The 27053-nt window shown below is 37.8% G+C and overlaps 5 protein-coding genes, 1 non-coding gene and 1 pseudogene across 8 annotated transcripts; 3 read left to right on the top strand and 4 right to left on the bottom strand.

Moving 5' to 3' along the window:
• Positions 1-275: 275 nt before the first annotated feature.
• Positions 276-2555, bottom strand: LOC106389261 (annotated as a pseudogene).
• Positions 2556-2792: 237 nt separating this feature from the next.
• On the top strand, positions 2793-6166 carry LOC106389262 (cleavage stimulation factor subunit 77). Of its 3 annotated transcripts, none has more exons than XM_022699185.2 (6): positions 2793-3267; positions 3532-3595; positions 3695-3843; positions 3936-4013; positions 4089-4253; positions 4874-6166. In XM_022699185.2, exons 2-6 carry the CDS (start codon positions 3570-3572, stop codon positions 4990-4992), a joined length of 537 nt encoding a protein of 178 aa, XP_022554906.1. In that variant the 5' UTR covers positions 2793-3267; positions 3532-3569; the 3' UTR covers positions 4993-6166. The 3 variants fall into 3 exon arrangements, with proteins under 3 accessions (XP_022554906.1, XP_013684925.1, XP_013684924.1); XM_013829471.3 differs by having other exon boundaries at positions 2795-3360; positions 3514-3595; XM_013829470.3 differs by having other exon boundaries at positions 2796-3267; positions 3514-3595.
• Positions 6167-7837: 1671 nt separating this feature from the next.
• On the top strand, positions 7838-10579 carry LOC106385828 (methionine aminotransferase BCAT4). The gene is made up of 9 exons (XM_013825728.3): positions 7838-8081; positions 8205-8382; positions 8817-8993; positions 9255-9386; positions 9479-9574; positions 9650-9766; positions 9851-9946; positions 10028-10140; positions 10295-10579. Exons 1-9 carry the CDS (start codon positions 8050-8052, stop codon positions 10434-10436), a joined length of 1083 nt encoding a protein of 360 aa, XP_013681182.1. The 5' UTR covers positions 7838-8049; the 3' UTR covers positions 10437-10579.
• Positions 10580-18196: 7617 nt separating this feature from the next.
• On the bottom strand, positions 18197-18868 carry LOC106384368 (glutathione S-transferase T3-like). The gene has a single exon (XM_013824341.1). The coding sequence runs from the start codon at positions 18866-18868 to the stop codon at positions 18197-18199; it is 672 nt and encodes a 223-aa protein (XP_013679795.1).
• Positions 18869-20848: 1980 nt separating this feature from the next.
• On the bottom strand, positions 20849-20928 carry TRNAL-UAG. Its single transcript has one exon. It is a non-coding gene; the product is annotated as a tRNA-Leu (tRNA).
• Positions 20929-21319: 391 nt separating this feature from the next.
• On the top strand, positions 21320-23331 carry LOC106386288 (pathogenesis-related protein 1-like). Its single transcript, XM_048753195.1, has one exon. It carries the CDS (start codon positions 22015-22017, stop codon positions 22519-22521), a length of 507 nt encoding a protein of 168 aa, XP_048609152.1. The 5' UTR covers positions 21320-22014; the 3' UTR covers positions 22522-23331.
• Positions 23332-24494: 1163 nt separating this feature from the next.
• On the bottom strand, positions 24495-26620 carry LOC106385829. The gene has a single exon (XM_022699186.2). It carries the CDS (start codon positions 25834-25836, stop codon positions 24526-24528), a length of 1311 nt encoding a protein of 436 aa, XP_022554907.1. The 5' UTR covers positions 25837-26620; the 3' UTR covers positions 24495-24525.
• Positions 26621-27053: the final 433 nt, after the last annotated feature.

Raw genomic sequence — 27053 nt, 5'->3', positions numbered from 1 at the left:
ACACACACGCTTCAATAAAAGCCAATAGATTTTTTTTTTTTTTGTTCACTCATAAAAGCCAATAGATAGATAGAGAGATTAACTCTACGCTTTTTGATTTTCAGTGGTGTCTTATACAAGGGAATTAAGGTTAGCTTCATTGACCTGGTCTTAACATTTCTGGTCTAACATTTATTACCTGCTAAAACAGAGATTTTACTTTTTACCTAGTAGAAGCTGATTTTGTTAAATTGCTTGATTTTGCGAAAAAAATACAATCAAGAGTACACAAAATATGAAGACAGTGAACCGTTTTGAGTGTTAAACATTTATAAAACACGGTCATTCAGATAAGATCAGCTACATTCATTGCCATCTTATAAAAAAGAAAATAAAACCCTAAACCTAAATCACTTCTCAATTCATAAAACATTTACCACAAGTGTTCAAACACGGTCATTTAGATAAGATCAGCTACATTCATTGGCATCTCGTCAATCTGAGTACTGTAGTACTGCTCAATGTCCCGGAGGATCTTAATGTCGTCGCTTTTAACAAAGTTGATCGCAACACCCTACAATGATGACCGTTAAAAGAAATATATATACCCACAAGAAACAATGCATAAAGTATGACAAATCAGTTACCTTACGCCCAAAACGACCAGATCGTCCAATACGATGGATGTAAAGCTCACGGTTGTTGGGGAGATCATAATTGTCAATTATTAATTGATGACAAGAGAAACCTGTTACAGAAAGAAAGTTTCTCATGTCAAATCCAACCTCTACTCTCTTATGACACAAAAAAAAAACTGAGACTTTGGAGTAACAGAGGAGACTAGAACATGTTTCCTGCATCATTATCTACGCAAGATTTAGGGAATAAGGGAATGGCTTACTTGCTGCACATCAATCCCACGTGCCCATACATCTGTCGTGATCAAAACACGACTGTCACCTGACCGAAACTGATTCATGATCTCGTCTCTTTCCTTCTGAGGCATGTCACCACTTTATAGCTAAAACATCAACAAGCACACAGATGCAGAAGAACATAACGTACTTCAAGAGTCAACTCATCACGCTTCACAAGTATCTTCACCGGTTCCGTCATAAACTTGGAGGTCATCTCCAAAATCTCGTGAGGAAGAGTTGCAGAAACCAAGCAAACCTATAAACATAGTGCACTAGGTTAGAGATATCAAATAACAGAATCTAGCTTATCCTACTACAGTTAATAGCTTTCACACTGAACATTCATGCAACTCAGGTAAGGGGCAAACACAATAACAGGTAATAAAGTAATGTTTGAGCAGTTAAATTTTATACCTGAAGATCAGGAGGAAGATATCTGTAAACATCATAGATTTGGTCCTTGAACCCTCTGCTCAGCATCTCATCTGACTCATCAAGAATCAGAAGTTTAATAGCTCTGGTGCGCAGACTTTTCCTCTTAATCATGTCACAGACACGACCAGGTGTCCCAGAGACAACATGGACACCATTCTCCAGCTTCCTGATGTCTTCTCCAACGCTCTTCCCACCGATGCAGGCATGCGCCTGAATGTTTGCGTGTAATCCAATGGCTTGAATAGTCTTCTCTGTTTGTGAAGCCAGCTCTCTTGTTGGGGATAATATCAACGCCTGAACTCTGCAACCAAAAATAAATATTTTTCATTGGGGTCAAAATATATATAAATTTAATTAAATAATACATGACATTATAGCAAAAATATAAAAATTAAATGGATAAGTGCAACACAAATTAATGGGATCAAAAACAGATTTTAACCAAAATTATATTAATTTTGTAACAACAAAAATTAATGTAATAACAAACCAAAATTATATTATTTTCTCAAAAAAAAAAAAACAAAATTATATTAATTTTAAGCAGATATACACTAAAATAATATATTTATCAATTTATAGGGTCATGTGACCCCTAAACCCTTCTTGCCTCCCCCCTATTGATGTAAATTAGAGCTTGGCCTAGGCATTTTAAACCGAACCTAATAAAAACCAAACCAAAGTCAATTCGAAATTCATTAAAAATATCTTTTAACCAAAAACTGAATAATCAAACCAAACCGACCAATGAATTGACCTAATCAGAGCATAAAAGAATTGAATTTTAGGATCAAACCTACTCTCTAGACGAAGTGTCAACGATTTGGCAGACGGAGAGAGCAATCATGGAGGTTTTCCCCGTACCGGACTGAGCTTGAGCGATGACATCTCGCCCTTGGAGAATCGGCATGACCGCTCTCTGCTGAATCGCGGATGGTTTCTCGAAACCGTACTCGTAGACGCCGCGAAGCACGTCTTCCTTGATGCCCATATCGTTGAAATTGGTGATGGGCTCGATCCCTTCGGTCGTCTCGAAGACTAACTTGTCGTCATCCATCGGTCCGCCGCCTCTCCTTCCGCCTCCGCGGATAGAATTCGCTTCCGCCATCACTTTCCCTCTTTGTTTCTCTCTCCTAGGGTTTCGGTCGTTTAGTTTCTATCTCTGGAATGAGCTGTCTTTGTCCCGTAAGATGAGCGCGGGTACGATTGTAAATATTCGACGACTTATTTGGGCTTTTATTTAAAGAAATGCTGACTTTTAAGATGGGCCTGTAGCATTTGGCCCAATTAAAAGGCTCATGAAAGTCGAACTTGCGAACCCAAAAGCTTCAGAAGAACCACGTTAGATACTCAACTGATGGCAGGAGGAGAACTAAAAGACAAGTTATGTTGATTTGATTATGTCTTCATGTTTTTGGACGGATAAAAAAGATAAAATATAAATTCAGAGTGATGAATGAGAAGCTAGAATCTGACGCATTTGCTCAAAATCTCAAGGCACCTTCCTTGCAGTAGTGACTTAGAGCATGTTTATTGGGGTATTTAAGTGTGGCTCTTAGTATAATAAATAATTAAATTAAGAAGAAAATAGCCATTTACTTAAGAGACTTGTCTTAATTAAGGGCCAGAAGAAACGTTTCTTGTGGGATAGGTGTTTCTTTCTCTCTTCAACGAAGCTTTGATCGGTATCTTCTGCCTTCCATGGCCAGTGAAAGCAGCAGAATCGGATTGTTTATGAACCCGGAGGTGACCACGAGCGGAAGACCAGTGCTCCGCCGCAACGAAGTCGAGTGCTTCCTCCTCTCCTCTGTCGACCTAGATTCCGAAGACGATCCACCGCGATTCACCTCCCTGAGGCACTAGAGAACCTCGCCGTTCTGAGTTATCAATCCTCACCGAACTTTGTCACCAAAATTTCCGCCTCCGTTTCTCCCAGGTGATCCCGACTCGAACCTAAGTCTCTGATTGCCTCTTTCATATCTCATTTCACGCAGTCTTCTTATCGCTTTGAGAGGATCAATCTGATTAGGTTTTAATCCGTGATCCCGTCTCTTAACTCTTGTTATTGATCCATCTTTGGCATTCCTATTGAGATTGCGTTTATGTATTATGTTTGTGATCATTCAAGAAGCTATCACACTGATGAAAAAACGAGATTCATTCAAGTCTTCAACTTTTGTAGTTAGTTTTGATTCTACAGAGCTTGCATCCTGCGTTTTATCTGACTGATGACGCTTGATGATTATAAGGTGGAAGAAACTAAGGTATGATTATCATGATCCTCACCATCATCAAGGATTTGTTGTTATGTTATGAAAGAGTTCTGAAGATCTTTGCTAAATCAGTCTTCACGGTTTTGGCAGTATAATTGGTGATCTTCAGTTGCAGCAACAGTTAAAGGTGGAGCTTATGGTTTCATCTCGGTGGTGTTGTGGAGTGGGTTATATCAGTTTCAGGTCTGTAGTTCTGAAAGTAGAGAAGACAAACATACCTCATGGATCTGCAACTATAGGTCTGTAGTTTTTTTAGTTTTCTGGCGTGGATAAGATTATGTTGAAGTTTGGTGATGATTTAAGTAAATAAATCTCCTTGTGGACTTGTCAGGTAGTGTAGCTTCTTCATCAAAAGTTGTTTATCCAGATACAGCTCAGATGATCGTTTATGACCCAACAAAGAAATCAGGTATTGATTTTCATTCGCACGATCAGTAGAATTGTGAACTAGTCTAAATCTGAACCATTCATGATTTAATTGTAGAGTTTTCTAGTTCGGTAAAACCAATGGCGGCTTCTGCTTCGAACACCTTTCAAAGTAATGTGACAGCAACTGCAACTCATGTCTCAGCCAACACATTTGATGAAATACCAAAGACTACTCCACCTGCATTGTTAGCTTTTTTAGCTAACTTGCCTCATGTTGACGGTAAATTTCTTAATCTAGTTCCAAGCGATTGAGAGTCTAAGGAATGGATTGAGCTTAGGGATCTTCACAGCTATCATATGACTTCCATGAAGTGTTGAATAGCATTGTTTTCAATCACAAACCACAATCTGAAACATTTCTTTCATCACAAACTCTTGTTCTCTTTCTTGTTCTTCCCTTTTATTTATCAATCCAATCAACAATCTTAAACATTTCTTTCATCACTTTTTTTTTAAGAATCCTTAACTTAAGAAACTACCATTGAAAAACTAAAATTAGGTGTTTCTTAACATAAACTCTTAACTTAATTTTAATACTTAAATATTGACTAAGAACTCATTTAGAGGTTACTCCAATAAACATGCTCTTAGACCACCTCCATTGGGAGGTTCTTAACTAGAGTTTTAAACAAAAAACAAATAAAAATATATGAGAAAGGATAAAAAACGATAGAACCGCCTCTTAATGTAGGAGTTTTAGAATTGGTAAGCAACCCTTGTGTGTCACTTTTGTATTGGTCATCCCTGTTGTCTCTCTCTCTCTTTCTCCTTCGTGTTCGTCGCGTTTTGATCCTAGATGAATTTTTTTTCTTCTTCCTCCAATCGTCGGAGGCGTGACAGAGTTTCACGGAGGTTGTGGAAGTTACGGATCCACCGCGAACCGGTGCCGGAGTGCTTCGCCGGCGGATTATGTGTTCTCTAATGGTCCGCAAGTTTCTCGAGGGTGGAGGAACAACTGATTATTCTATTGGTGTTGCAGCGATTCGATCTTCATCTGCAAGTATGAGGCCGGTGTTCGTGGGGAACTTTGAGTATGAAACTCGCCAATCGGAGCTGAAACGGTTGTTCAGAAAGTACGGGAGAGTGGAGCGCGTTGACATGAAGTCTGGTATACTCTTTACTTGCTTCGTTTAGAGAAGAATTTGCTTCGCCGATCTATTTGATGTTCACTTTGATACATAGGATGCTTGATTTTGAGTAACTTTGAGTAACATGGATTTTGTATTAGGAGAAATCAAAGGAACCAGTAGTATAAGAAAAAAGTGATGAAGAAGTTGTAGCTTGTTAAGTGTTTGTTTGGTGGCAGGAGGCTTTCTCCATAGAAGCCATTGAGTTTCCAACCTCTTCCCTGCAAATTACATTCCTACGTTTTCATGCCTACCTTTATCATCTCATCTTTGTGCCTAAAATCTTCGTTGAGTCTAGAGATACATATCTTCTATGTCACCATCATCATCATACGTTGTTTTGTTTCTCTTCTTCATGTCTTTCCATGTCTGAACTCCTACTGTCAGAAAGCAGTGCCTTTGCAATCATTCAGATTTCAGAATTGAAAAATAAAATTTAGATTTTTATTAGCCTTTGGTTGACTGCAACTACACATCTTTGTTTTCTACTACTTCATGGATCGTCTCTGCATCTTATGTACACCTGCCTTCCTTCACATTGATGCAGGTCTTGTTTTTTGTCATATTTAGTTTCATTTTCTATAGGTTCAAAACTAAAAAAAGGTGTCTTTTGAACTGATTTATTTCCTTCATTGCAAATTCGGTGGGCTGTTGAATCAGATTGTCTGCATTACTCTCCTCGACATCACACACACACACATGTAATGTCGAGTCTGTTTTTTTTTAAATGTCGAGTCTGTTTTTTTTAAATGTCGAATCTGTTTGTTGTTGTCTTTGTTTGTCTCTCGTTTGATCACACTTTGTAATTCATCAATCGTTTGGTTAAGTTATAAAACTTGAACTTGTTGTTGTCTTGGTTTGTCTCTCGTATGATCACACTTTGTAGTTCATCAAACCTTTGGTTATGTTATAAAAGTTGAACTTGTTGTTGTCTTGGTTTGTGTGATCACACTTTGTAGTTCATCAAACATTTGGTTAAGTTATAAAACTTGAACTTGTTGTTGTCTTGGTTTGTCTTGGTTCATTCTACTTAATTTAATCATAAGGTCACAAGTCTTAAATCATTCTACTTAAAAAAATAAATTATTTAAGAACCCCCATGAGATTCTTTCATTTGAGGAAGAAAAAATTATTTGTACTAACAAAGGTTCTTAACTTGTCAAATCACCTTATTAACTATTAATTTAATCATAAGAGCTCGTTAGATGTTCTAATGGATAGACTTGCTCTTAAGCGGTCATCATGAATCTCTTTTTTTCAAGATATTCATTTACATAATTTAGTTTAGGTCGAATTGAGTGTTTTTCATTCATTTAGGGAACTTTTTGTGTGTTAAAAACTTCGGATATGACAGGAACACAATAATATTCTTAAAAAAAGATGGACGCATGCAAGAAGAGAGATAAATAGATCTGTATCTTTTAACGTCTATCTAGCTTTTCCATGAAATAGAAAAAGTGTAACGTTAGTGGAAAAAGAGATGGAAATTCTAGAAAATTCATTCAAATGTATCCATGCATCAGGGGCGAACGCAGGAAGGCCATAGGTGTGGCAAGTGCTACACACAAAATTTTGTTTTCCTTCGATAGTTAACATACAATTTATGTAAATTCCCTTGATTTAAACATTTTAGATGATGTGTGCCCATACTAGTTACGTGGCTGGATCCGCCCCTGCCATGCATGATCTTTCGCAGTGTATACATATGTTATACGTTCACTGAGTTTTATCAGAATACATCGTCCCATCAGCTGATGCATGGTTGGGTTTTTGTTTTTTTGAATTACTAGAAAGTTTTGACTGGATTTCCCTAATCACAATAAACAATATTAGTTTTGTTCGAGCATCATCAGATTCTATAACTTCTAGATTCCATCTATAATGTTTTTCCAGTTGAACTAATGGCATTACTGGTACAGTTGATATATTGGACAGAAATTTAGAAGAATAAACTAATATAGGGTCTTAAAAGATATGTTTCGTCCATTTTGCTATGTACATTTTGTGGCTGTAATTATTCTTAAATAAAGGTTAAATATATTTGTTCGCTAATACACATTTGACCTACCCTCCTACCCATTATTAACCTTCACCTAACTAAGAGCACATTCACATTTTCAACACTGTCTTTCTTTCAGCCACATCCTTACAATAATAATTATTAAAAAGAAAATTCGAAACCTTAACGTTTTCTCCACGTGACGAGAAACAATTGTTTTCTCCACGTGATGATTATTATGTGATCTAACTAGAGTTTCCGGTTTTCTTTCTTTTTTCGTTAAAGACGTAAATGACACGACCAAAGTTATAGCATACCGTGATTTTTTTTTATCATAGGTCCATAATCGTTTATAAGCCGCAAGTTAGTTAGTGAAATTTCCAATTTCAAAGTTATCTAGTATTGAAGGTTATTAAAATCTAGCTCAGAAAATAGTATACGGAGCTGCTAAACATAAGAAAATAATTTTAAGCAAAAAAAAAACAGAAGAAAATTGAGCTACAACGATAATATTATTAATTGCGGAAGAAAATATTTGTACATATAAACTTAGTCGGATAAGTGAGTTAGTTTGATCACCAAAAGGAATTATAAAAACTTATTACTATAAAAAAATTTAATAAAACCTTATTACTTTTGTGACAAAAAAAAGAAGAGAAATCTTTTCTTTTTCCTTTTGTTTCCGGTTCGCGTCACTCGAAGAAATAAAAGTTAATTTCTTAAAAATGGATAAAAGAGATTCTATTTATATTCGCTTGACTTTAATATTATTTTAAGGAATATAAAAATGTTGTAAACGTATATATAAAGAGAGGCAGTCCAAGCTTTACAGACAGACAACTTAAATTTCTTACACAAAATTAAAGCAACTCGACTCAAACACTAAATCCATGGCTCCTTCTGCGCAAACTCTTCCTACAAGGTAAAACATATCCTTGCAAAGAAGTTATATGTATTAAGAAAAACTTATAATAGCCTCGCATTAGCTTGTGTAAATATGATCATATGATATTACGATGATGATGATAATTATTTCTCTTAACAGTGTGTCGGACGAGAAATACGCGAATGTGAAGTGGGAAGAATTAGGATTCGGGTTTTATCGTACGGACAACATGTATGTTGCCAAGTGCAAGCATGGAGAGAGTTTCCAAGAGGGAAGTATTGTTCCTTACGCTGATTTTCAGATCAGCCCTTGCTCTGCAGTTCTTAATTATGGCCAGGTTTCTACTGATCACTAGAAATCAATTAACTAATCAGAACATATAACCACATCAAACATAGAATTAATATTGTTATAGCATTCCATGTATATTTTAACAATTAGTTGGACTTAACTTCATTTTTTTTAAGAGATCATATACATAGCCTATAAAAATCAAACGAATTTTTTCTACAAAAATCAAACGAATTCGTTTGAAAGTGTTGATACGATGATGATATTGCTATTAATCTGACTAGTAATTGTTTGATCAATCAGTTACTAAGTTAAAAACACATGGATTAATCTTATATGTATAAATGAATAGCTTCACTGCCCCATAAAAATGTACAAGCAAATTTCTTTAAATCTGTACGTAAATTGAAAAAGATGATGATGGATTGAGTGATGCGCAAGGAAAATAATCTGAAATATTTGTGGTTTGGGAATGAATAGGGTTTATATGAAGGGCTGAAGGCTTACAGGACAGAAGATGGCCGGATTATGCTATTCCGACCAGACCAAAACGCCCTTCGTCTTAAATCAGGAGCCCACAGACTTTGTATGCCATATCCCTCCGTCGATCAATTCGTCTCCGCTGTTAAACAAGTTGTTCTTGCCAACAAGAAATGGGTATGTATAAAGCTTGAGTCAAAAAAGGTTCTAAAAACAAATAAACTTTGTTCTATATATATTTTCTAAATTTCGAAAATTTGGGTCATGTTATGCATAACTCTAGTAAAAAAACGTGTTTTAACATGCCTTAATGTGTTCAAAGACTGTTGGCACACCCACAAACCAGAACCAGACGAGTATCTTTTAACTATGCAAAATTCTAATGCATGTGTATTTTTGAAATATGTAATGACTTCTTTTAATTTTGTATATAAATAGATTCCTCCCCCGGGGAGAGGAACATTGTATATCAGACCTATCTTGTTTGGTAGTGGTCCTATTCTTGGCTCACTTCCTGTTCCCGAATACACCTTCACAGTGTTCGCATGTCCCGTTGGTCGTTTTCACCAGGTGAGAATGTGCTCTTCTCGATATTACTTTTCTTGATACTAAACGATAATAGCTATTGCAATTTTTTCTAACGATTTATTTTATGGTAATAGGATAACGCGGGGTTGAACCTGAAAATTGAAGATAAGTTTCGTCGCGCTTTCCCAAGTGGAACTGGTGGCGTGAAGAGCATCACAAACTATTCTCCTGTAAGTTTGAAAGAAAGAGTTACATACATCAAACTTTAATATTAATTAATGTCATGGAGTTTTTTCTTGTTGAAGGTTTGGATAACACTAGCAGAGGCGAAAGCACAAGGATTCTCTGATGTTTTGTTTCTGGATGCTGCTACTGGCAAAAACGTCGAAGAGCTTTTCGCTTCTAACGTTTTCATAGTCAAGGTAATTAATTAGAGGAAACTAGTTACACAAACGTTTTATAATGATGTTAAAGATAAGATCGATGTTATATTGCACGTGTTGTAGGGAAATGTTGTGTCGACTCCCGAAATTTCAGGAACCATATTGCCAGGAGTCACAAGAAAAAGTATCATCGAATTAACTCGTGATTTCGGCTACAAGGTTTGAATAAGTCAATATCATATTTGATCCAAGTTTGTAAAATAATATTCATTATATCTAACGGTATCATCATTCTAATAGGTCGAGGAACGTGTTGTTCCCGTTGAGGATCTTCTCGACGCTGAAGAAGTTTTCTGCACTGGCACTGCTGCAATTGTGACAACTATTGCGTCCGTAACCTTCAAGGAGACAAAGTAATCTTTTACCACATATAAAATCTTTCTTTTCAACAAATACATATACTATGCTTTCTAAAAAAAAAATTATATATATATATATATACTGGATTTTGTTTTGTTTTCACATAAGTTCGCTAAAGAATTTTGTGTATGTATTCAACAAGCACAGGACTGAATTCAAAACAGGGGATAAAACATTGGCGGCGAAGCTCTTTGCGACGTTAACAGATATCCAGATGGGTCGGGTAGAGGATAAGAAGGGGTGGACGGTGGAGTTGACCGATGCCACCACACCAGGGTTGAAACTTTGAAGTTGTAACTTAACAACTTTTATATGTATGAAACATCATAAGATGTCTCTAGATCTTTGTGTTTATCAAATAATGTCATGTTGTGATGTATTTTATAAAGGTGGTAAGAAACATAATAAATAAAACTCCCATGGCTTTTCTCAGTTTTCAGTAGTCCCTATTACTATTTGTTCACGTGTAATTATGCATAAAGACTATGTTTTCATCATGAATTGGGTGATAGACTTTCTAATTAAAAACTATAAACAAGAATAATTTTATTTTCTACAAAACAAAACAAAACTAGTACCTTGTTTTCAAACCCAGACCGAATGATTAGCCACGTCCCGGTCCTACCAGCCGTTCCAGGCCCGATCCGAAAAACCTGGATTTGTGCATATGCTTGTGACACAAAAGATATATATGCAATTTACCGTTTCCGAGAATATTTTTTTTCTTTTTTGGTAAAAAATGTTAAGATTTCATTACCACATTTTAAGTTTTTTAATTGACAGTGATGACTAGTAGCAGACCAACATAATGAAACTAACACAGACTCAAACTTAAGGAAACAAATGAACTCACTACAAGCACCACCGCAGTACACAAAGGATACATTCGGAGAGAACTGTTGCTTGCTACAGAATCGACCCGCGGTTATGACGAGGACCCATAGAGTTTTTAAGTTTCCGAGAACATATTTTTAAGTTTCCGAGAACATATTTTTAAGTTTTTACATGCATGCACCCATGACCCATTCACCAACACGTTACACCTACATATTATTTTATTTCTCAAATTATATCAGTCCCTATACCTTTAGAGCAACTCCAATGGTGTTACCTATCATTGGAGTCCTTAACAATAGAATAATATTATTATTTTTTTAATTTTTTTTGTTTAAATAGTTAAGGACTTTAATCAAAATTGCATATCCAATGGTGTTATCTATTATGGAGTTACATGTTCCGAATAGAATAAGAGCAAAGGAAATAGCTCATAGCCGAGTCTACAAACAGACTTACAAAGGCAAGAAAGAGCAATAGACTACCCGTGACTTGGTTCACATGAAAATACAAGCAAAAAGAAACAAACTACCTGTGACTGAACAAGGAAGAGATAGCAGCTTTTGTCTTCATCAGACACATGGTCCTGTACTTCACCTGAAACAGAGAAAATGAGATGAGTAAGCAAAGTAAAAAGATAAGCAAATGTGTACTACAACTGTGAAATGACAATTACTGTTATAAATCATGGAGTGGATTGCCATTAACCAAGCCCGGTCCAAGACCAGCCCAATACCTAGAAGATGGAGAGACGGCCGAAGCCCTAGAGAGAGGAGAGAGAGAGCCAACTTTAGGAGAGAGAGAGACGGCCACAAAGCTTAGAGAAAAGGAAACTCTTTCCTTTTCCTAGTAGATGTAATCTTTCCATTATTATGTATTAGTAGTTTTCCTAATCCTAGTGAGTTTAGGTTTTGGATACTTTCCATTTCTCTTTATCTTGTAATTCTTATATAAAGGAACCTCTATTGATCATTAATAACACAGAAATATTCAGTCTCTAAACTCTCTAATTACAACACGTTATCAGCACGATAGACTCCAAAACCCTGAGACAAAACCTAACCTAAAATCCGTCACACATAAACCCTAAATCAGGCGCAACTTAAGATCGATCTATCTCTCAAAACCTGAGGAACCAGACGACGAGCCACATATAAAATTGAAGCTCTTGACGAGACGAATCTATCAGCGCAAACCGTTCGTTGATCCGATCTCAGACGCGCCCACACTCGCAGAAACAATACACGGCGTCTTGATCTTTTGGAACCCTAATCGCGAAGAACCCTAAATTGTTCTTACTTGCGTTCCAGCTTGCAAACTCCGATCAAGCTCAACTCCGATCAAGCTCAGCTTCAGACGTTCCCTATCCGTGATCAACGTCCTCAGCCTCAGCTCAGCTTGCGTCCAGCTCATACCAAATCCCCGACCAGACGCAACCGTCCGCGAGAAGAAACAAGCTCGCGATAGCTCTTGGCAACACGACCCGATAGGAGCCGTCCCGCGTCCGTTCGTCTCAGCTCGTCTCTAATCTTTGGTGGTCCGGTTCAGACCTGCAAAACAAAGGTAATTCAAATTCTGAGAACATGAATCGAACCTGGTTGTTTTGTAAAGATTGAACTCTAAAATCAGAACTCTAAAGATGAAAGCCATAGAAAAAATAGATCAGATCCTAAAGAGTAAATCGGAGCTCGAATAAGTCTGATCTCCTAAACCATAATTCGAGATTGATCCATTGATCAAATAAAATCAAAGTCTTAATGATTTTGAATCTCAAATCAAATTCCCTTGATCAAAGATCAAAGTTTCGAAAACCCTAAAACCCTAAATTGGAAAATCGGTTTTAATTGTTTGATTTGAAACTTGATTGTTTTATTTGATCACCTAGAAATATTGCTATGATTGTTTAAACTCGAATCTGAATTGCTTGAATGTTTAAATGTTTAAAAAACACTTAATCTCGATTTATATTCTTAAAGGCTTTGAAACCTTAATCTTAAAATCGAATCCTACTAATGTTTAAACCGAAACGCTAGAATTGATTAAGATTATTTGCATACATATGAATCTGAATATGGATTGCATTCATACTGTTTAAAAGGAATCGACTAGCATGTAGTTTATAAAATCTTGAAACCGTTTGCATTAACTAGAACTACATGGCCGTGTGGCTTGATGATTGTTTTGCACCATGGTCGATTAGATTGCGTGATTTTCATAAATGCGTAAGACATGTTTGTGGCCGAGCTTGTCGATTATCTTGCGGCCACATGATCACATTGTGAGACTTAATTTTGAATGATGATGTGATTTAGATGTCGAAAATCTCAAACAGAGACTATGCAGCCCTTAATCTCTCCGGAGATAACTACTTGCAGTGGGCGCTAGATACAAAGATCAGTCTAAGGTCAAAGGGACTTGGTGATACTATCATCAAGGGCAACAATGAGACCGATAAGAATCGGTACATGGCTATAAGTATTATACGCCATCACCTCATTGAAGGTCTAAAAGATCAGTACATCACGATGGAAAATCCACTAGAACTTTGGGATGCTTTACAGCATAGATATGATCACCAGAAAACGGTGTTACTTCCAAAGGCTAGAAACGACTGGAAGAATCTTAGATTCTTAGATTATACATCGGTGGATGAGTACAATTCAGTCTTATTTAAGATGGTCTCGATGTTGAGACTTTGTGGTGAAGTAGTAACCGAAGAAGAGTTACTTGAGAAGACTTACTCTACATTCCATTCATCGAATGTGATACTGCAACAGCAGTACAGAATGAAAGGCTTCGCCACATATACTGATCTGATCTCGTGCCTACTTCTGGCCGAGGCAAACAATGAGCTCCTGATGAAGAACAGTGAAGCTAGACCTGTTGGAACAGCACCATTACCGGAAGGTAATGAGGTTGAAAAGAAAGAACCCAACGAGTGCAATTACGTCCAAAACAATAAGAGATCACATGACAATGGCCGTGGTAGTTACAAGGGGCGTGGCAGTGACAATTACTCGAACAGCTGAGACAACTACTTGACCGGCCGGAAAGGAAACCACAATAACCGTGGTCGTGGTTCCAATTATGGCCGTGGCCGAGATAGTTATGGCCGTGGTCGAGGCGGCATATCCACACCGTCTTACTCGACCAAATCCGTTTGTCACAGATGTGGAATGGGAAACCATTGGGCCAAGAACTGTAGAACCCCTAAGCACCTATGTGAGCTCTACCAAGAAAGTCTGAAGAACAAGAACCCGGAGGCTCACATGGTTCACGATTCCGGATATGAGGCCGATAATGATTCCAACATTGCTAAAGATGACCAGATGGACTTTGAGACTTCTGATTGAGTCAAGGACTAAATTTCGATACGACTTGTCTTATAGCTTTATGTTTTGCTTTGATGTTTCACCATTTTATATATATATAATAAGAATTGATTTTGAATTCATTATCTTGTCTGATCTTACTTGAACATATAAATGATTTTAAAGAGTTGCCTAAAGGGAATAAAACCAAGTAAGAAATCATGAATGGGTATAGTAAGCATAGTAAAGAAACTATGGCTAAGGCATTGCCTTAAAAGGCATTATACACACCCAAAAGAACATGTGACCCATTGAAGTTATAATGTATGGTTTCCAAGTAGAAACAATGGGTAAGGAAGGAAACAAGTTCCTTTAGATTTTAAGAAGAAAAACGCCTAAGACCTTGAAAGAAAGTGGTCGAGACTATACCGATGATCTCTACTGATCAAAACTATGCTACAGATCAGTATGATAAAGAGGCAAGAGATGTGGTAACCATATTGAGATAACACCACGAAATTTTACACTATATGTCATGATAGGATTAGCCATCCTAAAGTTGTTACCTGATGCAAAGATTGGAAAGGCACAGAATTATCCCGTAAAATATCTCACGTTGTGAAACATGTACACAAAGGGAAACTCATTAGGCTTAATTGTCCCAAGCACCACGACCTTATAGTATGGTCATGAGGGGGAGAGAGGATAAACCCATGATCAATACTACAAGTTCGTGTACCACTATGGTCTAAGACCATGTTATATGGCTCGGCCATTACTCGGCCATAAAGGACCATTCCTGGGCCGTAGAGGCCATGATACAAACGGCCAAACCAATGGGGCCATTACCTGGCTGAAGAGACCATGAGAATAAACGGCTCGGCCGTGACTTGGTCGTGACTTGTCTGCATAGTGCAGGCTTGGCCGCACACGTTCCATTACCTATAAAGGTTCGGCCAAGTAAGCCATTACCAATAAAAGGTTCGGCCATGTAAGTCATTATCTATAAGACTAAGATTCTAAAGTCTATAAGTTTGGAGACATTATGTTTTACATGTATAGAATGATAATATGATCATATGCATCAGGCCATATAAGTAAGCATAGATATTCCCATCTCAGATTGAATACGGGTCATAAAACTAGACATACACCATCTTAAGAGATTTTGAATAAACCACCACATACATACATGTGCCGTCTAAGATGGAACCTCAGAAGAGGATTGGGAATATATAAGAATAAGATCTTCTCCACGAAATCAAAAGGACCGTGAGCCAAAACATGGGTGATTAAAATAGTGGCCAGGTACGGATTGCATGAAACAAATGAATCCGGATATTCAATATTAAAGGAGAAAGATTATAAGCTGGACAAAGAGAGATTAAAAGGTAAAAGAATGATAAGAATGGTTTTAACCATCATTGTCTTGGCAAAGATCATCGGACTAGAGATTATAATTTAAGACGTCCAAAGAAAGATTATATAAAGCTAACTAATTGAGAAGCTAATCCAAATGCCAGACACTAACCCGAGAAATGAATAACCAGCTTAGCACCAAATGAATGTCCTAGAAGAGACATAATCAAGTTGCTATAGAGTCTATACAAGATATACCAAGTGTTCCATAAAGATAAAGGAATCTCGGATAGAAAAATGGTGCATAGAATGCAGATCCGAGATTATAAGAGAAACCATACCAGACATTGAGAAAAGGCTGCGCAGCTACACATCTAAGGTACCAAACCATGTAGTCTTGAGACGCCAAGCTACTAGGTAACAAAGGTCCTGGATAATGAAATCTCAAAGTGGTCAGATCATGTTTGGAACATAATGGAACCACATGAAAGTGTCGACACACACACACACACACATTTGTATAAAGATACATAAAGTTATAGCACTTGAACACAAAGAGATGAACGAGGATCATGAACCCACGAAAGAGTACTCATACAATCATAAAAGATCATAGAGATTTGAAAAGATAAAACGTGGAGGTTCAAAGTATCTAAAAGAGAGATGGGTGTATTGGCCATATACATATACAGAAACGCCATCTGATCAACCAGTGAAATAGATGGATCTTGTGAGAAGTAAAGAAACCGTGAGTGATGTACATGATGTAAAGGTGTTCATGTTTTCCTACTAACAGCATTTGATTATAGCTTGTTACACAAGGTACTCACAGAGATCAAAGGAACAAATTATAAGGAGATAAACTCCTATGTGGTGGATGCTGCTACAGATTTTCGAAATTGAAAATGGTCTGGTCATAAGAAAGAAATTAGATACAAATGATGTAGTAAGCAGCATAGGGATCACTGGATAAGATGAAAAAATAGCTTCGTTCCTAAGCTGATTCATGGACTGAAACATAAAGCAGCTGCATATAGTATGTAAAAGAAAGTGATCACGCATGATCATTGATCTTGGAGTTGTATAAAAGACAATCCAATACAGTCCATATATTTGAAATTCCTTGTGATTATACGAAACCTTAAAGAGGTTAGTAGGCATAGAATAAAACTATGTGGGTGTCCGACCAAAAGCGTCCGGCCCCGGCCCTTCAAACTAAAGATGTCCGACTCTGTCCGTCTAAGGGCGTCCGGCTCTTCAGCAAAGAACGTCTGGCTCTTTTACTAGACGCGTCCGGCTTTTAAGACTAAAAGGCGTCTGGCCCTTATTCTTGATCACGGTCTAGTAGAGACAAAAGATCAACCGGATACAAATGTATTGTATTCCATAAGCTTGAGAGAACCGAAATCCATGACCTAATAATATATACTTAGCGTGTGATATGATCCACAGCAACTGAGGTCATGAGACGCCATCATCATATATTAAGATAGGAATGCAAAGAATAATGAATACGGCATTACCTAAGGCAAAGAAATCGATGTCCACATCAATGAGAGTGTTTCGGCCGCAGAGCCGTAATAAGAGATTATAAACTCACATCAATGATCATTGATCTTGAACACTCATGAGACAAGTAGTGGACATGTATAGATGAGGTCTATGACCCAGACATGGATCGGCCAGATCGAAACATAGGTTCATGATAACCATGTCTAGTACATTGTCCATAAGTACTTATTTTGTCCGATCAAAGTAAAGAGTTTGGCAGTAGACGATCACGTCTAGATTATGGACACATGCAAACATGATTTGCAAAGACCCAATAGTGATCCCCGAGAACAATATGGTTCACATTATTTAGCACGCATGCTTTACCGGGACACTCGATGTCAAGAGACATGAGAAACGACCTAAGAGGTCGAAGTGGTCTAGATACAGCTTAGTAATGAACTTGGCCGATTGCTCCCTTCCTACATATACATGAAAGATCACGCACCAGATGCGTAGAATGTAGAAACCAACACTGATGTTCACATCAGGGGGAGTAGTGCGTGTTGTACTATTTTTCCTTCATCATGGTTTTGTCCCACTGGGTTTTCCTGATAAGGTTTTAATGAGGCAACATGAAGCGTACTACAAATCATGTATGGTTATGGCATCCAAGGGGGTGTGTTATAAATCATGGAGTGGATTGCCATTAACCAAGCCCGGTCCAAGACCGGCCCAATACCTAGAAGATGGAGAGACGGCCGAAGCCCTAGAGAGAGGAGAGAGAGAGACGGCCACAAAGCTTGGAGAAAAGGAAACTCTTTCCTTTTTCTAGTAGATGTAATATTTCCATTATTATGTATTAGTAGTTTTCCTAATCCTAGTGAGTTTAGGTTTTGGATACTTTTCATTTCTCTTTATCTTGTAATCCTTATATAAAGGAACCTCTATTGATCATTAATAACACATAAATATTCAGTCTCTAAACTCTCTAATTACAACAATTACACACATTTCTAATGCAAACATCACTAAAGTTAGAGCTAACAAACCATCAATCATCACACAACATTTCAGACATAAGTTTCATTTTGAGAGCTAATTCCATCTCAAAGAGTGGCTCGGGCTTTGCAAGCAAACGGTCTAGCAAACTTTGCTTTGAGATTTGTTTTTTGATCTCCAACATTCCTTCTAGCTTTGTCAATTCTTCTTCTTTTCCAGTTTTCTTCCTCTTGCTAGCAGACTTAGCAGCCTTAAGCCCTATTAGTCTCTCTTCTGGCTCTGGCACTGCCCCTTGACAATCAACAGAATCCACTGGTTTGTGTTTTTCCTTAGCACAGTCCTTCTCCAGATAGGTGGAGCACCATTTCACATCATGCCTAAGCTCCCTCCACGCATGTTCCAAGTTGAACTTCATGTTCTGGTCACTGTGGAAGATATCCAAGGCAGCCTTCATCACATCGTTGTCATTTTGCCCGCTTCTCTGCTCCCTCAGTGCCATCTCGTAGCAGCCAACAAACTTACAGACCAAATCATTGATCCTAGCCCATCTTTGCTTGCATTGCCCATGTTCTCTTGGGGTTGTCCCAACCAGGAGAGGACTGGAGTTGTAGTACTCTACAATCTTCTTCCAGAAGGCACCAGCTTTTTGTTCATTACTCACTATTGGATCTTTGCTGGTGTTGAGCCAAGCACCAATGAGGATTATATCCTCTTGGGTGACCATTTTCTCCTCTCTTTGACACTATACTCATCAGGACATTGGCTGCTAAACCAAAGAGGTTCTGATGAGTCAAGGTCAACTGGCCCTTGGCTGGCTAATAGGTTAACAAAACTAGAGGAGTTTGCCATTTAGGAAGAAGTCTCTGTGTTTCTCTAGTAGAAACGGAGAGGATTAAATAATGGATTCTATATTCAACTCTATTGAATCCTAGTAGAAAACTGTCATATCAGAACAGCTAGAGACAATTTAATGAAGTTTTAGTCTGAAAGAAGCAGTTGGGCACAATTTAACGGTGGTTTAGTGTGCATTTATAACCTATCATTTCACTTTGGAATTCAAACTACAAAGTTAACCAGTTCAAACTGCAGAAGTTATTGTTTTCAAACTACAAAGTTACAGACTAAAATCCGTTTGAAGTCAAACTGGTAAGTTTGAACTAGAGAGTTAAAGAGTTCCAACAAGGAAGATAAGATGGGTAAGTTTGAACTAGAGAGTTAAAGAGTTCAAACAAGGAAGATAAGACGGGTAAGTTTATGCACTAACCTCAGAGGACTCTCTCAAATTCAGACACACGCATAAGCAGCATCCTCACCTGGGCATGAACAGACATCAAAGAAACCAATCAATAGGTTAGAAAGATAGTACAAACAACTACCAATGTTATGATACTGATAAGATATAAACTCACCTTAAGTGCCTGGCACTCTCTCAGAAGGTTCTCATGCTCGTGAACCTATTCTTTGAGCCTCTCAACCTCTTGTTGCACACCCATGGTTGCCTGAAATGCAACCCGTCATTCTGCCAAAACAGAAAAAGCTTTGTCAAACAGCAAATCAATATGGAAGAACAAGATCGATAATAAGAGACAGAATACTTCAAACCTGGTAGTCTTTGCAGATGAAGTATCTTTTCCTAGGGAGGTAGTCATATGTATCCTCTTCGTCTACGAATTTCTTCGTGATTGATCCACAAGGGTATAGTTTGGGAATCCCCTGTTGCGCATTTGCAACGAAATCAAGCATGTCGCAGTATGCTTTGTGTGCTTTCATATCTCGCTGTTCTTCCTCCATTTCAGAACATGCAAGAACAAAAAACTTATCAGATTCTCTATATCGCTATAAGGATAGCTAAAGTCAAATCGTTTCTACAAACTGGATTGTAACCCCATGCAAACATATAAGCGAATCAAAAGCCCCAAATTAGCAAACCCAGACGAAAACCCTAAATCGATTTAGAACTCAATCCCAAACCCTTAATCGCGACGAAAACAACAAAGAAGCGAATCAAAAAGAAGAAAATAGTAAACCCAGACGAAAACCCTAATTCGATTTAAACCCCCAATTCGATTTGAAACCCTAAATCTATTTAAACCCCACAATCGAACCCTAAAACTGATGAAATCAACATGCATCAACTCCAAATGCAAAAATAATGAACTAAAACGCTCTGATATACCTTCAACAACGAGGATCGCAGAATCGCCTTTCGTTTCGCCGGAAGAGGTTTTTTTCCGTTATTGTCGCGAGTATAATACTTTTTTTCCCTTACGAGACACAACCTTAACCCGCACCAATCGGACGTTGCCAAGTCATCTAGGACCAAGTCTTTAAACTCCTTAATTAAGGACGCTTTCTTAGCTTACGAAAATTTTATAATATTATCTTAATCTATTTTGTATAAGGATTAGTGGTAAGAAACAACTAAGATCCCGCGTTGCGGGTGGTCTAAGTGCTAAATTAGTGGTCTAAGTGCTAAATTATTCATGGACTTTCGGTCTCTTTCTCATGTATCACAATCCACCACTCCTTTTGTTCTAATTTTTAATTTATTTCCACATTAATACTCCGCTCTATCGAAGGAAAGCGAATATACCGTCAATGAGGAAAATGCCAACATTTCCTTTGTGAAAATTGGAAGGAAACCCCTGAATAGAGAGTTAAGAACTTAAAACTGATAACCAAAACGGGAGAAAAAATAAAAATTTGACAGCTGTGGGATTTGAACCCACGCCCTTTCGGACCAGAGCCTAAATCTGGCGCCTTAGACCACTCGGCCAAACTGTCGTTCTGAGATTATCCTGTTTATTTCCTATATTATTGTACAAAGGTTAGCTACCTTTGGCTATTAAATTTGGACAATGATTTGATAATACAAAAACTCTTGTATGTGACTCTGTTCTTAGAAATACACCTGTCTTCTAAGAATTGAGCTGTACATATTTAAAACTATTGAGAACTTTTTATATTATTGGGCATGAGATTGTTGTACAATAAGTCCTTTAATTGGGTTATCCAATCTATGAACTACAAAACTTCAGTAATCTCATCATGAAGATGTCTCTATTCGTGCCGAGCTCTTCCTCCACCTGCTTCTTCCCTGTCACCAACTTCATTAGCACCACCCCGAAATCCCTCTTCTCGTTCACATTATATGCGTATTGTGGGGACAACATCCAAATTATATGTAACTAAGACAAGTTTCATTACTCTAGATTGATGTGCAAGGAATTCGAAGCTTGAGAAGCAAGAAACTTGAATGGTCTTGAGTTCAAATCCCCACATAGATACGATCATACGAAGAAGTTCGGTTTTAGGGTTTACTGTCAATAGACAAAGAACCATAGAACTCGGATAGTACTAAGTTCCATCCTCCAGATAGATGAAAAAAACCATATTAAGGGCCATAAAATGTCTTGTGCTTTGTATTGGACAAAGTTATAAAAGCAAGGTGGCTGTCATACAACAAAAATAAAATATCACTAAAAAAATCTAACTGAATTGGAAATTAAATTTTAATTTGTGATTATTTTCCATAATAAGAAAATATAAGCATTCAAATTTTCAATCATTATCAAGAGATACGTGTACATAAGATTCAAATCCCCCAGAATCAGTAAAATCAAAGGAATACTAAGAATAGAATGTACCGTTGACTAGTTATCTTTCTTATATAGAGAGTATGTTACTATACTGTCCTCTTTTAATTTTGGAAAAATAACAGCAATTTGTTTCCTTTGTTTTCTTTTGAGAAAGATTTGTTTCCTTTTGTTACAAACCAAAGTTGTTAACTATTCCAAAATATGAAATATAAATACTACTTATGAACTCCTAAAGCTTCATCACCATCACGTAATCAACTTGTAATGAACAATGTCTCTAGTCAAAAGACTCAAACCCAGCATCTTATTACTATTTGCAATCGCTCTTTCCTGTAATTTCATTCTTCCATCTTTAGCCCAAGACTGGAAACAAGAATTCCTAGAGGCACATAACGAAGCCCGGCACGAGGTTGGGGTAGAGCCATTGGTTTGGAGCGATGAGGTCGCTGCTTATGCCTCGAGCTATGCAAACCAGAGAGTCAGTGACTGTGCCATGGTCCATTCGAATGGACCTTTTGGAGAGAACATAGCATGGAGTAGCGGAGATATGTCGGCTGAGGATGCTTCGGAAATGTGGATCGACGAGAAGAAGTACTACGACTACGATAGCAACACTTGTAATGATCCAAACGGTGGCACTTGTCTGCATTACACACAAGTGGTTTGGAGAAACTCTCTTCGATTGGGATGTGCTAAAGTGGTGTGTAACAGTGGTGGTACTTTTATTACATGCAACTATGATCCTCCTGGTAATTACAATGGAGAAAAACCATATTAATGATTTTTCAATGATATAAAATGAATTACTTTTATAGTTTTTTTTTGTTTATAAGAAGTTAAAAAGGATCGGATAATGAGATAAGAAGTTGTTACTGTCATTTCTTAGCTGTACATGAAATATACAAACAATTTTAGTTGGCTGGCTAAGAGCATGCACATCGACCGTCTAAAATCTCTCAACCAAACGAAAATTGTTTTCTTAATTTTTCAACTTTGCTTTAGTTTTTAAACCAATTAAAGAATGACATGTATTAAATGGGTTTCTTTACCATTCGCCTACGACTTTTCATAACCATACGCTTCTCAGAGCATCAACAACGGCGTGTCTTAAAACTGCTCCTTTAAAAAAAAAAAAATTTAAAATTATGTGGATACCACCGTTATTTTTAGGACTGCCTCTTCTACCTCTTCCGTAAGAAGCGAGTTTGAGAGGATTTTGCCACTTTTGGCGGACCCCACTGATACGTGGCGGTCCGCGATTGGTTTGTTTTTAATTTTTTTTTTTAATCAGACAAAAAAAACCTAAGAGCCCTCTACGGTCAATGATGGTCTTACCTCTCTCCTCTAAAGTGGTGTGTAACAGTGGTGGTACTTTTATTACATGCAACTATGATCCTCCTGGTAATTACAATGGAGAAAAACCATATTAATGATTTTTCAATGATATAAAATGAATTACTTTTATAGTTTTTTTTTTTGTTTATAAGAAGTTAAAAAGGATCGGATAATGAGATAAGAAGTTGTTACTGTCATTTCTTAGCTGTACATGAAATATACAAACAATTTTAGTTGGCTGGCTAAGAGCATGCACATCGACCGTCTAAAATCTCTCAACCAAAAGAAAATTGTTTTCTTAATTTTTCAACTTTGCTTTAGTTTTTAAACCAATAAAAGAATGACATGTATTAAATGGGTTTCTTTACCATTCGCCTACGGCTTTTCATAACCATACGCTTCTCAGAGCATCAACAACGACGCGTCTTAAAACTGCTCCTTAAGAAAAAGTAAAATTTAAAATTATGTGGGTACCACCGTTAATTTTAGGACTGCCTCTTCTACCTCTTCCGTAAGAAGCGAGTTTGGGAGGATTTTGCCATTTTTCGCAGATCCAACTGACACGTGGCGGTCCGCGATTAGTTCGTTTTTAATTTTTTTTTTTAAATCAAACCAAAAAAAAAACCTAAGAGCCCTCTACGGTCAATGATGGTCTTACCTCTCTCCTCTAAAGTGGTGTGTAACAGTGGTGGTACTTTTATTACATGCAACTATGATCCTCCTGGTAATTACAATGGAGAAAAACCATATTAATGATTTTTCAATGATATAAAATGAATTACTTTTATAGTTTTTTTTTGTTTATAAGAAGTTAAAAAGGATCGGATAATGAGATAAGAAGTTGTCACTGTCATTTCTTAGCTGTACATGAAATATACAAACAATTTTAATTGGCTGGCTAAGAGCATGCACATCGTCTAAAATCTCTCAACCAAAAGAAAATTGTTTTCTTAATTTTTCAACTTTGCTTTAGTTTTTAAACCAATAAAAGAATGACATGTATTAAATGGGTTTCTTTACCATTAGCCTACGGCTTTTCATAACCATATGCTTCTCAGAGCATCAACAACGGCGCGTCTTAAAACTGCTCCTTAAAAAAAAAGTAAAATTTAAAATTATGTGGGTACCACCGTTATTTTTAGGACTGCCTCTTCTACCTCTTCCGTAAGAAGCGAGTTCGGGAGGATTTTGTCACTTTTCGCGGACCCCACTGACACGTGACGATACGCGATTGGTTCATTTTTAATTTTTTTAAAAATCAGACAAAAAAAAAACCTAAGAGCCCTCTACGGTCAATGATGGTCTTACCTCTCTCCTCTCTGTCATTTCTATCTTGCTTTATTTTAGACTCTAGACTCCCAGTAATACTGCTCTAAAGTCCTTAACGCTACCTAAAAAATAAATAAATAAACATTTTCTAGAAGACAATTCATGAATTGGTCAAACGTCAAACGACACCAAGCTGGCTTTGCTGTCTTAACTCTTTCCTTAGCTTATGAGAAAACAGCTTGCAAGCGTCCAAACTGAGATCTACCGCCGCAGCTAACAGCACGTGCGCTGCTGCATCCTCCGTGCATGTTACGTGCGTCACACCGACTTCCAACTCTGGTTTGCTCCGTTTCCCAACTCCTTCCACCGAAGCCGACATAACAAACCCTCTGTTTTGCGCCGGATGCTGCGGCAGTAGGTATCCAAAATCCGACCCGGATCCTGATCTCGACCCGGAGCTAGATCTAGACCCGAGATCACAGCTTCCATAAGGACTCGTTGTCGGCGTAGAGACCGCCGTGGTTGTCCCGCCGGTAACGTCTATTACAAAACTCCCGCCATTTTTCAAACTGATTGATGAGGAAGCGGAGACGGCAGTGGCGACTCCGTCTTGTAAGAGCTCGAAGCTGTAACCGAGTTTCTCGGAGTAACCAGCTTCACGCCATGCTTCTAGCCGTCCCCATGGCTTCCACGTGCAACCGTCGGGTCGGAGAATAAGCCACGCGCCGGGACTTGATTTGGTCACGCGGTTCGAGCCGGGTGATGGAACGAAAGGTGTGAGCATGGAAGCCATCGCTATCGGTGAGCCGGAGAGACCATGAACCGTTATGGACCAACCTTTTCTCTCTTTGGACTGTTGTTCCTTTTCCGACGATATGCAACTCCTCGCGGCGAACTTGCAAGTGAACACCGCTTGTTTCGTGTTTCCTTGTACTTGGAAAACCTGAGGGCTGCACTCCGGCTCGCCGTCGAATTGAAACACGAATCTCGGGTCGGGTTCAACCCGTACGCTAACATGGAGCTCCGGATCGGATTCAGCTTTATTCCTCCCTTTCTTGGATCTCAAGGCAACCCATCCCTTGTGTGCCGCACACGTTTTCGTCTCCGCCGCTTTCAAATCCAGCGAAACCTCGAATCGTCCGAGTAACTTCTCACTCGCGGGAGCGAGTCCACACGACGCGCCGCTAACGACATCACCGCGTAAATAAGTCTCGACGGAGAGGACGCTGAACTTAGTCTTCTTCAAAGAAGCATCTATCTGAGCTTTGCTTAAACTGAAGCAAGCAGCGACAGTACTGGAGGAACGACTCTCGGATTCAGATTCGGTTTGGAAGATAACCGGAACAGAAATGATCTGGCGAGGAAAGTTCTTGAATCTGATTTTGCAGTAGCAATTTGGAGCTGAAACAGACGGTTCGGAAGACGAAGAAGCCGGAAACCTAACGGCCAAGTTTCCGACTATGATCCGTACGAAAGAGCACGGATCCATTTGAGTTTAGATTGGATTCTCAAACTCTTTGATCGAATTTGATAGAGAGAGAAGTAAAACAGACACTCTGGTTTTAGGTTCAAAGCCAAACATTTCAATCATCAGTTTCAACTATCTTTCTTTCTTTTCTTGGAAACGTTTTTTTGAACATTTTGTCAAACGTTTCCAAATTGTAGTACGTGTATGATTCATGCAATCGTCGGATAAAAAAATGATTTTTTATGGGGTTTGTACTAATTGGATACAAGGAAATGATCAAACCATTTATCCTCACACTATAATAGAAATCATTTATTCAGATCATCAAAACAAACATTTGTTTAGATCATAAATGATATTTATTCAGCTAAAATTTGTAGTCGGTAGATACGTGACAAGGATTTCTCCGGTCTTCATGGAACTATTTCTGATATCCATTTGCTTGCTTCGTACTTTGATGATATTTGCTTTCGATTTCGTCATCGTGAGAACCTTGTCTGGGAAGACGGTTTCGCTAAACAAGCTTTTAGTGGTTTTGTACCGAACCCGGTTTAACCCTTTTGAATGAATTATTAGGTGAACAAAAAAAAATATACGTGACAAGGATTGATATTTTATGTTACCGGAATAATTGTGAAACACCGTGGACGCTAGAGGTTAGTGGCTGCCATTGGATACCAAGGTGGGGTCTGAGATTAGCTATGCTCCCTCCCTTTACGCAAACTTATAGTTTCGACCTCTGTTCACCACTTAGAGATGAGATATGAGCTGGCCTCAAAGTGAAGCACGTATGTATTTAGTTGGCATCATCTTCAGTGGAAGGCTGCTAATAATATGCATTCAATCGATCTATATCATTTCCTTTTATTTATTTTCTACTAAATAATTAAGTAATGAAACATGAAATATTAGAATTGCCTTGACTTCTATCTATTTTTTCATTAACTTCTGTCGTTTTGTTCTGTTCCGACACGTATGGTTTCATGCCGTCAAATTAATTCCACTTTGTTACACTACTAAAATGAATACATGATGTCATGATTGATCATCAATGCAATACATCAATACATATCATCATAGTCATGTCAATATGGGTTTATGTTAATTGTTAAGTGATGAATTAGTTGAGAAATTAGAAGTTTGACATATAACAAGGATAATAGAAGTCAAATGAGCAAGAAGACCTGTATTACAGGAGGATGTTGAGGAGACTCTCGAGCCGCAGCTGTATGTATGGC

This window comes from Brassica napus, chromosome C3, assembly GCF_020379485.1.
Source record: "Brassica napus cultivar Da-Ae chromosome C3, Da-Ae, whole genome shotgun sequence".
Classification (NCBI taxonomy): domain Eukaryota; kingdom Viridiplantae; phylum Streptophyta; class Magnoliopsida; order Brassicales; family Brassicaceae; genus Brassica; species Brassica napus.
This window is presented reverse-complemented; position numbering and strand designations above follow the sequence as displayed.

What these genes read in the sequence shown, in the direction of transcription:
- LOC106389262 (XM_022699185.2), top strand. Translation starts at nt 3,570, where the DNA reads ATGATTATAAGGTGGAAGAAACTAAG. An exon ending in TGACCCAACAAAGAAATCAG is followed by an intron (nt 4,014 to 4,088) that starts GTATTGATTTTC and finishes ATTTAATTGTAG; the next exon opens with AGTTTTCTAGTTCGGTAAAA. An exon ending in TAACTTGCCTCATGTTGACG is followed by an intron (nt 4,254 to 4,873) that starts GTAAATTTCTTA and finishes GAGGCGTGACAG; the next exon opens with AGTTTCACGGAGGTTGTGGA.
- LOC106385828 (XM_013825728.3), top strand. Translation starts at nt 8,050, where the DNA reads ATGGCTCCTTCTGCGCAAACTCTTCCTACAAG. An exon ending in CAGTTCTTAATTATGGCCAG is followed by an intron (nt 8,383 to 8,816) that starts GTTTCTACTGAT and finishes GGGAATGAATAG; the next exon opens with GGTTTATATGAAGGGCTGAA. An exon ending in GCATCACAAACTATTCTCCT is followed by an intron (nt 9,575 to 9,649) that starts GTAAGTTTGAAA and finishes TTCTTGTTGAAG; the next exon opens with GTTTGGATAACACTAGCAGA.
- LOC106384368 (XM_013824341.1), bottom strand. Translation starts at nt 18,868, where the DNA reads ATGGTCACCCAAGAGGATATAATCCTCATTGGTGCTTGGCTCAACACC.
- LOC106386288 (XM_048753195.1), top strand. Translation starts at nt 22,015, where the DNA reads ATGTCTCTAGTCAAAAGACTCAAACCCAGCATCTTATTACTATTTGCA.
- LOC106385829 (XM_022699186.2), bottom strand. Translation starts at nt 25,836, where the DNA reads ATGGATCCGTGCTCTTTCGTACGGATCATAGTCGGAAACTTGGCCGTT.